This window comes from Cucurbita pepo, chromosome 15 (assembly GCF_057944985.1).
Source record: "Cucurbita pepo subsp. pepo isolate OVF chromosome 15, ASM5794498v1, whole genome shotgun sequence".
In the NCBI taxonomy this organism is placed as follows: domain Eukaryota; kingdom Viridiplantae; phylum Streptophyta; class Magnoliopsida; order Cucurbitales; family Cucurbitaceae; genus Cucurbita; species Cucurbita pepo.
This window is the reverse complement of record NC_141812.1, coordinates 8,869,857-8,882,506: the sequence shown is the minus strand read 5'-3', so window position 1 is coordinate 8,882,506 and position 12,650 is coordinate 8,869,857. Positions and strand designations below refer to the sequence as shown.

At 35.4% G+C, this 12,650-nt stretch overlaps 4 protein-coding genes across 4 annotated transcripts; 2 read left to right on the top strand and 2 right to left on the bottom strand.

Moving 5' to 3' along the window:
* Positions 1–1,182: 1,182 nt before the first annotated feature.
* Positions 1,183–1,992, bottom strand: LOC147789283 (pathogenesis-related protein 1-like). The gene has a single exon (XM_087118141.1). The coding sequence runs from the start codon at positions 1,941–1,943 to the stop codon at positions 1,518–1,520; it is 426 nt and encodes a 141-aa protein (XP_086974267.1). The 5' UTR covers positions 1,944–1,992; the 3' UTR covers positions 1,183–1,517.
* Positions 1,993–4,841: 2,849 nt separating this feature from the next.
* On the bottom strand, positions 4,842–5,559 carry LOC147789282 (basic form of pathogenesis-related protein 1-like). The gene has a single exon (XM_087118168.1). It carries the CDS (start codon positions 5,460–5,462, stop codon positions 4,992–4,994), a length of 471 nt encoding a protein of 156 aa, XP_086974294.1. The 5' UTR covers positions 5,463–5,559; the 3' UTR covers positions 4,842–4,991.
* Positions 5,560–9,748: 4,189 nt separating this feature from the next.
* Positions 9,749–10,406, top strand: LOC147789281 (pathogenesis-related protein 1-like). The gene has a single exon (XM_087117826.1). The coding sequence runs from the start codon at positions 9,805–9,807 to the stop codon at positions 10,294–10,296; it is 492 nt and encodes a 163-aa protein (XP_086973952.1). The 5' UTR covers positions 9,749–9,804; the 3' UTR covers positions 10,297–10,406.
* A 1,362-nt stretch (positions 10,407–11,768) lies between these two features.
* Positions 11,769–11,984, top strand: LOC147789280 (uncharacterized; the record flags this gene model as incomplete). Its single annotated transcript, XM_087117923.1, has 1 exon — positions 11,769–11,984. A coding segment is annotated over one exon (216 nt), but the record flags the coding sequence as incomplete, so codon positions are not given.
* Between the last annotated feature and the right edge of the window lie 666 nt (positions 11,985–12,650).

Sequence of the window (12,650 nt, the reverse complement as noted above, 5' to 3'; positions counted from 1 at the left end):
TTCAGGATACAGAAATATGGTAAATTACAAATAATATGGAAATAGTAATAAAAGGAAAGAATAATAAATGAATGCAATATATTTGCCTTTAATAAGAGGGCAAATATGGTAACCATGTAAATTATTGATAATATGAGATTAGAAAACTATGTATTTTACTGGATACACCATGTAAATTACTTTACGCTCGCTCTGTGCCTATATGACATTAGAAAACTATGTATTTTAATCATTGATAATATGAGAAGAATCATGTATGTCTCATATGAACAAGAATGGAAGTATGACTTGCATCTAAATAACGCCATGATATTTTATCGGCTCCTCAACCACATGCTACTTCTTTGTGAACGTTTATGTATAATCTAGATTTGATACCTGTATGACCCCACATTCCTATGCATCCCCTCCGACATGGTTACATTGCTTACTCCTAAAAGTGAAAACTATCTCCACATATCAATACTTCTAGCATACTTTATCCTCACTTTCTTAGAATTGATTCAAGTAAAGCATGCTTCAATTTGGAATTCCTATGATTGAACCACCAAAAAGAAAAGTTTCACAATTATATTGGATGAGGTCACTCCTGTTATGATTATACAATGTGAGAACTATGAAAGAGTTGTCATAAGTTTCACAATTATATTGGATGAGATGAATGATCAGGGTTGTGCCTAGATATATGTGATAGATCGTGTTATCAAGTTAATATGTTGAAACTGTTTAGGACATGAGTTCATATAATATGGAGATAGTTGATAACTACAGGATCGTTTACGCATGATTATCTAACTTTTTCAATATTAGACTCGTTTTTAGAGGTGATTGATCTAGATTAATAAAGATAAATTAAAGCAAACAATGTTATATTTCTTCTCTAGATGGGGGAAGAATCCACACAAATCGAGTTTTTTGAGCAACATATCGAGAGAGAATTGGATTTGGTTAGACAATGTGTGGTTGGTAAACAATGATCGATTTTTTTAGTACAGTACGAAATGTCTTGTCAAATATTTAATTTGATTCTACAGGATCTAGTTTCGTTCAAGTAACGGGTTCTAGCCAATTGAAAGGATCTTCTGATCAATCTCGATCTATCGAAGGAAAATAACCAAAAATCTTTTTGAAAAGGGGATGTCTTAAAAACTTTAAATTTTATGTTTCACTTCTCAAGCGTACTAATGCAACCTATAATAAAGAGAATTTATTTAATAACCGAGGAGAATAAAAGCTTTTTTCATGAACATCACGGACCCAAATGCAATCTAACCCAAACTTTAGGGACCTAAAGTATAACTTTTCTATATTTGACATGCCATAAAAACTATTTAATAACATAAACTAATGCTCATAGCCTCAAAGGAGGAAGACAAAAGAAGCAATAAAAAGAGACCCAATGCTTAAAAGGTGGCTAAATGAGATTGATAAAAAGGGATACACGACCCTTCAAAGCTTCTCTTATTGACTCCAACGTAACTTTAGTGCACGCCCTCTTACTATTAAGGTGACATTCTTCAGTATGGCCATTGACCTTCGTAATTGCCAGGCGGGTCATAGTTGCAGGTGATGAAAGTACCACCACTGTTGCATCTCACTTTTGCACATCCAATTCGAACAGATTTACTCCACACTACTTGAGTGTAGTGGCGACACTCGTTGCCAAGGCACAAGTTGGAGTTATAATCATAAAATTGTTTCTCGTTTACCCACATTTGAACTGCGTCAGTGCATGATAAGGAAGCTCGGTCGGCCGAGCTTCCTGCAAGATTTTCCCCATTAGGCCCATTAGAGTGGACCATCTGGCAATCTTTGGCACGTTGGTTGGCATATTGTCGGGCATAGTTTGCCACAGTTTCATCCCATTGGATGGGTCCAACACCGACTTGTGCACGAGCGGCGTTGTGGGCATCGACAAAGTCTTGAGACATGTCTTGAGCCATAGATCTATGGCAACATGATAGAAGTACTCAAGACACAAAGGAGAGAAATGGAGAGGTTGATGAGAGCCATTTTGGGTTATGAGTAGGAAAATGATGAGATATTTGTGTGGGAACATGGGATGAGAATTGTTGCTATTTATAAGAATGAAAATGTGGAAATTTATGGAGAAATTGTGAGAAAAAATGGGTTGATTGATTATCCAAAAGCAGCCCAAGAGAAATTTCCTTAGCTGGATGACTAAGATCAAGACTTTGCACATGACATTGACTTGGATATAATTATTTTTATTGTTATAATTATTTTTATTATGTTCTATAAGATTGTATACGATTGGAGAGGAGAACGAAACATTCTTTATAAAGGTGTGAAAACTTCTCCCTAACCGATGTGTTTTAAAATCGTGAGGCTGACGGCGATATGTAATGTGCCAAAACAGACAATATCTACTAGTGATGAGAAGACCATTACAAATGGTGTCATAGCCAGACATTGGACGGTGTGTCAGTAAGAATGTTGGCCCTCAAGGGAGTGGATTGCAAGATCTCACATCGGGTGGAGAAGGGAACGAAGTCTTCCTTGTAAGGGCGTGAAAACCTTTCCTTAATGGGCATGTTTTAAAACGTGAGCCTAACAACAATACGTAAAAGATCAAAACGAACAATATCTACTACCGGTGGGTTTAGACAGTTACATATTCAATCTCAATCGTTTACTACTCAGAATTATTATGGAAAGAAAACAAAGTTCAGCACCTGTTGGCTAGCATGCTCTCTGAACCGAACATGAAAATCGTTTTCGATCGTGGAAAAAAAAATACACTTAATCAAATACGTGAACATTTTAAAAGAGGACTCGAGAAAAAACCTGAAAACTGAGATATTGCTAAGTTTCTTTATTAGAAAGACTTGGCAGTCGGGTCTTCGTCTTCTTCACACTGCGTGATTGCCTGCGAGAATTAGAAAAGAGCAAGGCAGACCAAAAAAAAAAAAAAAAAAAAAACAAAGGACATACTTTGATTACTAAGGTTGGGTCCCATGTTCGTGTTTCTCGTTTCTTTCTATGTTCAAATGTCTATAAAAAAAAATTGTACATATAAAACAATTCATAAATTTGATTTAGTTCGAGTTGTTTCGAGTTGTTTGGTTGAATATTTTATTAAAGATGTTTGGAAATATTATGTCCCATGATCAAATAATCGGTGTGGAATGCTATTAGAATTTTATATAAATAACTAATATTTTTCTTTTGCAATTATATCTAACCAATTTATTAGATTTGTTAATTTTAGATGATTAATTATTGCTAGATAGTTTTTGTAGCAAATTTATTGTCTGTTTTGGCCGGTTGTATATCATTGTCAGTCTTACAGTTTTCTTATGGTTCTAAAATGCGTCGTTGAAACTGTGAGGCTGACGACGTTACGTAACTGGCCAAATAAGACAATATCTGCTTACGGTGGATTTAAGTTGTTTCAATAGTATTAGAGTCAGAACATTGAGCGGTGTGTCAACGAGGACGTTAGGCTCTTAAGGGGGTAATTTGTAAGATCCCACATCAATTGAAGAGAAAAATGAGTGTCAATAAGTGGCCTTGAAGGAGGTGGATCGTAAGATTTCACATCGATTGGAAAGAGAAATGAGTGACAACGAGGACGTTGGGTCCTGAAGGGGAGTGGATTGTTAGCTCTCACATCGGTTGGAGAAGGGAACGATACATTTTTTATAGGAGTGTGAAAATCTCTCTACTAGACCCGACTCCTTTTAAAAATCTAAAAGGGAAGCCGAAAGAAAAAGTTCAAAAAAGACAATATCTACTACCAATAAACTTATATGGTTACAAAGTCAAATTATTGGATGAAATTGTAATTTGATTTTCATTCATAATGGAATTTTTAATTTATTCAAGAAAATTATATACTTTTACTTCCGACATAAAATACATATATTTCAAATTTATTATCATTTATCTTTTATTTCTTCTCTCAATCATTTGGGATATGTGCGAATCGTTTGCCTGTAACTATTCAATATCTTTATAAAAAATTAATAGTAGGTAAGAATTTGTGTGGCCGATTCTATTTTAAATTTGATAAATGCATTAAGAAAAAAAAATTTAATAAACAAGAAACCACAACTACAAACAAAACTTATCATATCTAAAAAAAAACAACAAAAATAAAATTAAAAACAAAATAGAAAAAGAAAATCATGCCAAAAAAAATGAGAAATTGAGAAGAGTCGAGAAAAATAAAAAAGTAGAAGAAAAATAAAAATTAACCAAAGCAAAAAAAAAATAGGTGAAAAAAAACAGAACAAAAAAAATGAGAGGTGTACATTGAATCCGACAACACGACACAGTACTATAAGGGTTGGGTTGGGTCAGATAACATTTCAAATTGGATAGGATTAAGGAAACTTTTTAGATCAATCTATAAATTGCAAATTCGTTTGTTGTCTTTGACGGTATCTTTTAAAATCTTTCATGACTATGTAAAAAAATATTAAGAAATCGAAGTTACATTCTAAATAAAGTATGTTGATAAGATATAAGTATGTCAATGATATTCTTGATCTATCGAAAAAGAAGTAGATCAATTACGTTGACATACGTATATCAATTGATATACCAAAAACCCTAAATTTCAAACTTTCGTGTGGTTAGGGTTATTTCTGACTTTTCACCTTTATTATTTTTGTTGAGTCACATTAAATTAAAATGTTGGAATTGTCGGAGTCTAGCTAGTTCGCTACTCTTACTCGATAAATGAAATTTTGAGAACTAGAATCATTGTTGGAGATTGGACACAAGTTTCTTTTGAATATACGTATTTATTTAACTATGATGTTCAATATTTTTAGAGAAACAAGGCAAGGAGAAAGAACAACAAGAACTTACATAAAAACATGTGTTAAGAACAGCCGACATAAACTCTTAAAAACATGTGTGTATTAACACCAACTAATGACAACATCATCATCTCAAGCACCATTTATTTTCAAGAACAAAAGCATATACGAACTTCATTATTATTATTATCATTAGCATACTTAATAAGGCCACTCGCCATCCCAATTGCCTGGAGGATCATAATTGCAAGACACAAACCACCAGCCATTGTTGCATTGAACTCTCGCACACCCAACACGATAAGAGCTTTGCCAAACAACCTGCGTGTAATGAAGACACTCACCTCCAGCACATGCATTAGTGTTGTAACTATAGTAAGGCTTTTCATCAACCCATAGCTTCACTGCAGCTGTGCCAGTGAATCCATTGTTGCCCTTTGCAAGGTTCTCGCCATACGGCCCGTTCGAATGCACCAATTGGCAATCTCCTTTCCTCGAGTTCGCGTATGTTTGAGCGTAGGCGGCTAGAGTTGTGTTCCATACCATGTTTCCGACGCCGACGGCTGATCTGGCTGAGTTATGGTTATTAATGTAATCTTGAGCTGCATTCTGAGCGTCTGATGATTTGACTAAAAGGGTCGAGAGAAGAATAATGAGAGTAAGAATAGTCATCGTTGTTCGAGTTTGGATGAGGAAATGGAAGTAAGGGTAGGGAGATTTATAGTGTGATGGTAATAAAATTGTGAAGGTGGTAAAGTGAGTGAAAGTGGGCATTGCAAGCAAAGGGCTTTTTAAGTGTTAAATGGATGAAATTTGAATCAAGACATCCCCTTTAGACTTTGAAGCTTTGCGGTAGGCGTCGGGTAAGCTATGGAAAGGATTATTTATGGTGAATTTATGCGTTTACCAAGAGAAGTCCCACGTGCTTCTTGGGAATGAGGAAGAAAACCATATGGATTAAGTTTTAGAACATGAATTCTTTGTTTAAAATACTTCATTAAATAAGTGGAAAAGAGTTTGATTACATTTTTTATCTACGGGATAAACTTCAAAGAAGATGTCCGGAAAATGTTGTTCAAATTATTCTAAGATATTGCAATTAATGTTATATTAAAGAAGAATCAAGCTTCATTTATTCATTGACGGTTTACAAATTTTTTGTTGATGATAATCTAGAGCTATACGGCTTTTAACCAAATGCTAAGTTTCTTTGCAATTGTATATAGTTTAGGTTACATGCTTATAAAGAAAGAATGTTTCGTTCTCCCCCCAATCGATGTGGAATCTCACAATCCACCTTGTCTACTGGGGAGAGGTTTCCAAACCCTTATAAAAAATGTTTCGTTCTCCTTCCAACCGATGTAGGATCTCACAATTCACCCCCTTCAGGACCCAACGTCCTCAATAACACTCATCCCCCTTTCCAATCTACCTCTCTTTGGGGCCCTACATCCTCGCTAGACACCGCCTAGTGTCCACCTCCTTTAGGACTCAGCATCCTAACTGGCACACCACCTAGTGTACACCCCCCTTTGGAGCTCAGCATCATCTCCAGCACACCACCTGGCCTCCACCCCCCTTGAGGCTTAGCATCCTTGCTGGTACACCGCCCGATTTCTGGCTCTCATACTATTTTTAACGGTCCAAGTCCACAGCTAGCAGGTATTGTCCTCTTTGTAATTTTTTTTTCGGGTTTCTCCTCAAAGTTTTTAAAACACGTTTTCTAGGAAGATGTTTTCACACCTTTGTAGACCTATGCTTCATTCGAGAGGTGAGAATTTTTTTCTCCTAAGTTCTAGTCTTCAAGTGTTGAGGTATTATTATAACCCTCATAGTCTTTTAGTCCTCATGGAATGTTCGATCTTCATGAACTTAGAGGATTCTTCTAATTTATTTGTCTCTAAATTCTCTTTTAATTTTTCTATCACGATTTCAATATTTCAATCGTTTATGAGTTATCCATGAGTATTATGGGTTTGAACTTTGATGGCCTTTCAGCTTGACTATTCGAGTCTCGGGTTCATTGGCTTTGGGTCCAATCGTTTGAGTTTTACGTCAAATATTAAATGTGTCATTTTGGGCTTATTTGATCAAGGGTTTAAATACCATTATAACTCAATTCGACCAAACAAGACTTACTTGATACTATATCTGTAACGTTATTACTCGGGAATGTCGTTTTTAATTTCAAACTTAATTTAGAATACATTTCAATTTGTATTATTTCAATCTATCACCATTAAAATTTAAAATAAAAATTTCTAAACAAGACTTGGCTTAAATCAATATTGTTTAATGTTCTAAAATAATCTTAAGCTAGACCAAAAACAAAAACCAATTTCATTGGGACAAGTAATTATTATTCTATTAGAAAAATTATATTGCCCCAAAGGGAAGCTTCTAGTAGAGAACAATAACATTGTATAGACTTTGACTCACATGTCTTGGCGACTTGGTTGTCAACTCCTACATATACATGTTAAATTATTATGATCTAATTCCAAAAGCCTTTGCTTATGATCGTGGATCGAACAAATTTTTCACACTCTTGGCGTAATTCAATTGGTTAAGGTATAAACAATGAAGAATTTAGGGTTTTAAATTTTTTATCCGAAAAAAAAAAATCTATAGTATTATCGATAATATAATTTTGCCTAGTTCTTAGAGAATTCGATTAACAATTTCTTAAGCTTAAATGGGTAATCGTTTGACTTAAAATTTTGAAAAGTTTACGTTGATGACACATTTATGCTCAAAGTTGTGTCTAATTTGGCGTCAATTTTGACTTGTACATGATAACAACACGCTCCTTGTGAAAATCTCACATTGGTTGGAGAGGAAAACGAAACACCCTCTATAAGGGTGTAGAAACATTTCCACAACAGACATGTTTTAAAGCTTTGGAGGGGAAGCCTGAGAGGGAAAGCCAAAAGAGGACAATATCTGCTAGCGGTGGATCTGGGCCGTTACAAATGGTATCAGAGTCAGACATCAGGCTGTGTGCAAACAAGGAGGAAGGATTTATTGGGGGTCCCATACGATTGGAGAAAGGAACGAGTACCAGCGAGGACATTGGGCCCCGAAGGGGGTGGATTGTGAGAATCTCATATTGGTTGGGGAGGAGAACGAAACACCTTCTATAAGGGTGTGGAAATCTTTCCCTAGCAAACGCGTTTTAAAGCTTTGGAGGGAAAGCCCGAAAGGAAAAGCCTAAAGAGGACAATATTTACTAGCCATGGATATGAGTCGTTACACTTCTAGTTCTACCCTATTTAGCTCGGTCACGTCAAGACTATCGGGATATTTCAAGCAACGATCTTTCTAAACTCTTGCAAAGGTTCTATCACAAATAACATTCTTCATCCTAGCACTCAAATTTCTTTTATTATTTGTCATCTTGTTCATACAAATTTCAATATATGTCAAAATAATTTGAGGTTGGCTCCAAATCCATTCAATTTAGAGATAGTCTTTGTTATTCTTTTCCTCTTTCTTAAATGGTTAATTATTAGCTTTCATATTTTTCCAAGGAAAAAATGTACAAGTTTTATCTTTCAAAGTTAGGCTAATTCTAATCTCACGATCAAAGAAAACAATTGAAAAGTCAAGAGAAATACACGAGTATAATACAGCCTCCGCCTTCTTTTCGTCCACTATTTTTCTTATTTATTTATTTATTTCATTTCCGTTCTGAGTTCAGTCAAGTCAGTTCAGTCAAGTCGAGACATTTTTTAGATTCAACTTAATTGGTCTGCTACTAAATTTTTTCAATTCGAACAACTTTCATTAAATAATGAATTCAACTCAACCCAACCATAAATTTTTTGTAAACGGAGTTCATCAGGACCGTTTATTCAATTTTTTTGTTTTGAAAAAAAAAATTAATATATTAATTTGTTTATTTTCAAATATTTTAACCTTTCAAATACTTAGTTGTTTAGTTTAACTCGATCTAATTTTAGAGTAACTCATGAACCAAACCAATTGATAAAGTTTTTCATTTATTTGAACCTAACTTAACTCAAATAAGTTCATAACCCAACACAAAAATAGTACATTGGGTTGAGTTGATGACGTTTTTTTAACATTCTATATCAGCTTAATTTTATAGATGATTTTGGGCTGATTTTTTTATTTTAACATAGAGCGGAGAAATTCGAACATTAACCTTTTAATCAAAGTAGTTGCTCACGAGAGTGGGAGAATTTAAACCTCTAACAATTTAGTCGAGAATAATGTTTTTACGACGACTTAGTGCACATGTTTTTGTCTCATTTCCAAGCATGATTAGTGACCCAAAGCCTCCACAAGTTTGTCCAAGGCCATTTTTGTTTGCTTTCTAGAAAAATCAATCTTGGCTTATTCTCCCTTTCGTGTACTAACTCATGTCGTATTCAAAGCTATTGTAGTTTCACGTTTTCGATTTTGCAATAGCTATATCAACATCGAGAATTACCACCTTAGGTCCTAATTTGTTAATTGTTTAGATTTTAATTTTCAATTTTTTAAATTAAGCTCGTAAATATTACTTCCACCCGATCATTTTTCTAGTTCATTACGTACTTTTTACGAGTATTTTCAAAATCTAAAACCAAAATTTGACTCACATTTTAAAAACTAATTTTAAATTTCTAGACCAACTAAAAAATAAATTCTAAACTCATAAATAAAAAATAAAAAATAAAAAACAAATATGTTAGTTTTTAAAATTCAACCCTTTAATAAAAACTTAATTTGAATGAAAAATATATTTTAAACATTAATAACGAGAAAAAAGTATTAGTTTAATTAATTGTTGTATATAGTAACTTAGATGCACAAATAATCAATATTGATTATAATTAATAATTTCTAGTTGCGTGTATGCTCCGTTTTTGAATACTCCACCACCCTAAAATATTCTCCTTGTTCGTATAATATTCCACAATTTCATGCCTATAAATCACTGCCATACCCATCCCATTTTCTTCCCACCAAACTTCTAACCATTGTATCACAACTCCATCTCCAAATAATGGATCTTTTCAAGCTCTCCCTCTCCCTCTTCTATGTCGTCTTGAGCTTTGCCATGTTTCATTCCTCTCTCGCTCAAGACTCGCCTCAAGACTTTGTCAATGCCCACAATGCAGCTCGTGCCCAAGTTGGCGTTGGGCCAGTCCAGTGGGACGAAAGGGTAGCTAGTTTTGCTCGACAATATGCCAACCAACGCATCAATGACTGTCGATTGGTGCACTCAGGTGGACCATATGGGGAAAATATTGCATGGGGTAGCCCTGACTTGTCAGGGACTAATGCTGTTCGGATGTGGGTTGATGAGAAACAATTCTACAATCCTAGCGCTAATACTTGTGCAGCTGGTAAGGTGTGTGGCCATTACACTCAAGTGGTGTGGAGAAACTCGGTGAGAATTGGATGTGCTAAAGTGAGATGTACAAACAATCGTGGTACATTCATCATTTGCAATTATGATCCACGCGGCAATATCATAGGCCAAAGGCCATTCTAAGAAGGTTATAACTAAAATAAAAGTATTGGTCATGAATGAAAGTTACTAAATAAAAACAACTTTAGTTGTAATCTGTCTAGTAATCCACACCCTTATGAATGTTCTATGTATGGTACATCTTATTATTCATGAAATAATGAATATGTGAACGTTTGTATCATGCCTAAAAAATAGTTTGAGATCTCTTAATCATCCCCTACACAAACTTCTCATAACACGTAATCATTTCATAACACGTAATCATTTCAATGCATGACCTTATCACTACCAACTCATAATCTTCACAAGTACATATGAAAATCCTTATCAGTCGAGACAAGTTCGCTATTAAGAGTTACTAGCTACCCCTATTAGTAACGACATAGTAAAATAAACCATCGGGGAGAGACCCCATATCATTGCCAACCAATGATCGACACTTTGTAAACACACATCACTTGAGATGAGTACATGATTAAGAGTTAGTTGGTAAACCTCTAACCGTCCTCGCAAAGTATAAGAAACTAATCACTATACCATATGACACAGTCGAGAATCAGACGATAGGGTTTAGAAAGCTCACCCAACAATAGCAAACTATCATGTTCACAAGTCATCTAAGCTCATATGGTATCTAACACGATCGTCTATTTAAGGCATGTTCGTAATAATCAAATGAGATCATCATGTACTTTTAATTCATTTATCATAGTTCATTCTACGTAATTTGACCTTAAAAATAAGGGAAGATCACGTGAACATACAATCACATGTCAAACAAATCAATCCTAGCATAGGTTCCGACCAATCATGCATAATCAAACTAAACCTCATCAAAGAAGAACATAATTCATGATACAACATTTTAATCATGTTTATTTCTACAAAACTTCTCAATTAAGTCTTAAATTAAGATAAAATATGGGAACTAGAGAAAATAAATTACAAATAGAGTTTTAAATAGTTGAAATAGGTCAAAATAGTCAAATGGGTCAGAAACTTGGTTTAGTTGAATTGGCCACATTATCATCCTTAACCTTCGATTTGCAGGTGGCTCGTGCATTCTTCCTCTAGTCGACTATCTCAGCAGCTCTGATTGCTCGATTCTTAGCTTTGTTCAAGTTGGTCCTTCTCCAAAAGTTTAAGGTCTCTCTTTGAGGCAAAAATCAACTTTAATCGAGAGGGAGACATGACCAAGCGTCCTATTTGTCTTTTTACCTATTTGAGTAGTTACTAACGGTGAAGTGCAAACAACCGTATTGCTATGCAACAATAGAGCAGGATAGCATTTTGCGCCCATATCTTTGAATTTGAGGGTAAAAAGCTCGCTTCTTATACGGGATCCGACGCATCCAGCAGAGCGAAGCAGCGTTTCATTCCTTTCGGGGGCATCCTTACGCATTGGCGGGGAGTGAAGTGCCACAATCCCATTCATCATTTTGGATCTACATAAGCCAAAACTCATAGCACTGGCAACGTCTCCAGCATAAATACAAGGAGGATGTATAGCTGATATAGGATCTTGTGAAATAGGATTTGATTCTGCAAGCGGTTCGGTACGAACGAAGAAATTTCGAACAAAAGGATCAGAACTCGCTAATAGGAAAGGAGAGAAAAACAAAGCAATGCCAAGAGTTTTGTCAATCCGCTGTTCATCGATAGACGAAGCTCTCTCTTTATCATCTCGTGCCAGATGCAACAAAGGATGAGTCCTTTTTACTTCTTGTGAACCACGAGAGCGCCGGGAGCCCAGAGGAGCAAAGCTCATTTGACTTTCAGGGTAAAGCGGTGCATAAAAAAGGGCTGGCCCGTCAAAAGTCCGGTTCCTCCGCGAACGAAGTTCATAATCAACAAGGGTTCGAAGAACGAAGGGAGTGCACAACAGGAGCTCATACCCACTTTTTTGGTCGTAACGAGGGAGATCTCGAATGGGGTTTTTCACGAAGTTCGAAAGAAAGGAATAAAAAAGAGTTTCTCTATGGCCTCCTCGTTTTGAGACATTATGGCTTTGGGGGCGACCCTGGTAACAAAGAAGGAATCCATAAACACTTGGGATCCGACACCATGATAAAATACTACCCTCATGATTAGACCATGTCCCTAAGATTTGATAAAAGAAAGGTGCATTCACGGTTAATACGTTGGAATTGGATAAGTTATTAGGAACATGACGGAACGAAAGACCAAAGAAAGAAGTATACACCAAAATGCAGGTGCTGCACCAAACGCTGGTGGTTCTTTCTTATTGGAAGTGAATGCAAAGAAAAGGCCAAAAAATAACAAATAATGAAACAATTCATATATTGACATTTCGTGCTCATTTCTACTTTCTTATTCCCATCCTCCGGTAACCACAAGATGATCCACAAGAAAGG

What these genes read in the sequence shown, in the direction of transcription:
- LOC147789281 (XM_087117826.1), top strand. Translation starts at nt 9,805, where the DNA reads ATGGATCTTTTCAAGCTCTCCCTCTCCCTCTTCTATGTCGTCTTGAGC.
- LOC147789283 (XM_087118141.1), bottom strand. Translation starts at nt 1,943, where the DNA reads ATGGCTCAAGACATGTCTCAAGACTTTGTCGATGCCCACAACGCCGCT.
- LOC147789282 (XM_087118168.1), bottom strand. Translation starts at nt 5,462, where the DNA reads ATGACTATTCTTACTCTCATTATTCTTCTCTCGACCCTTTTAGTCAAA.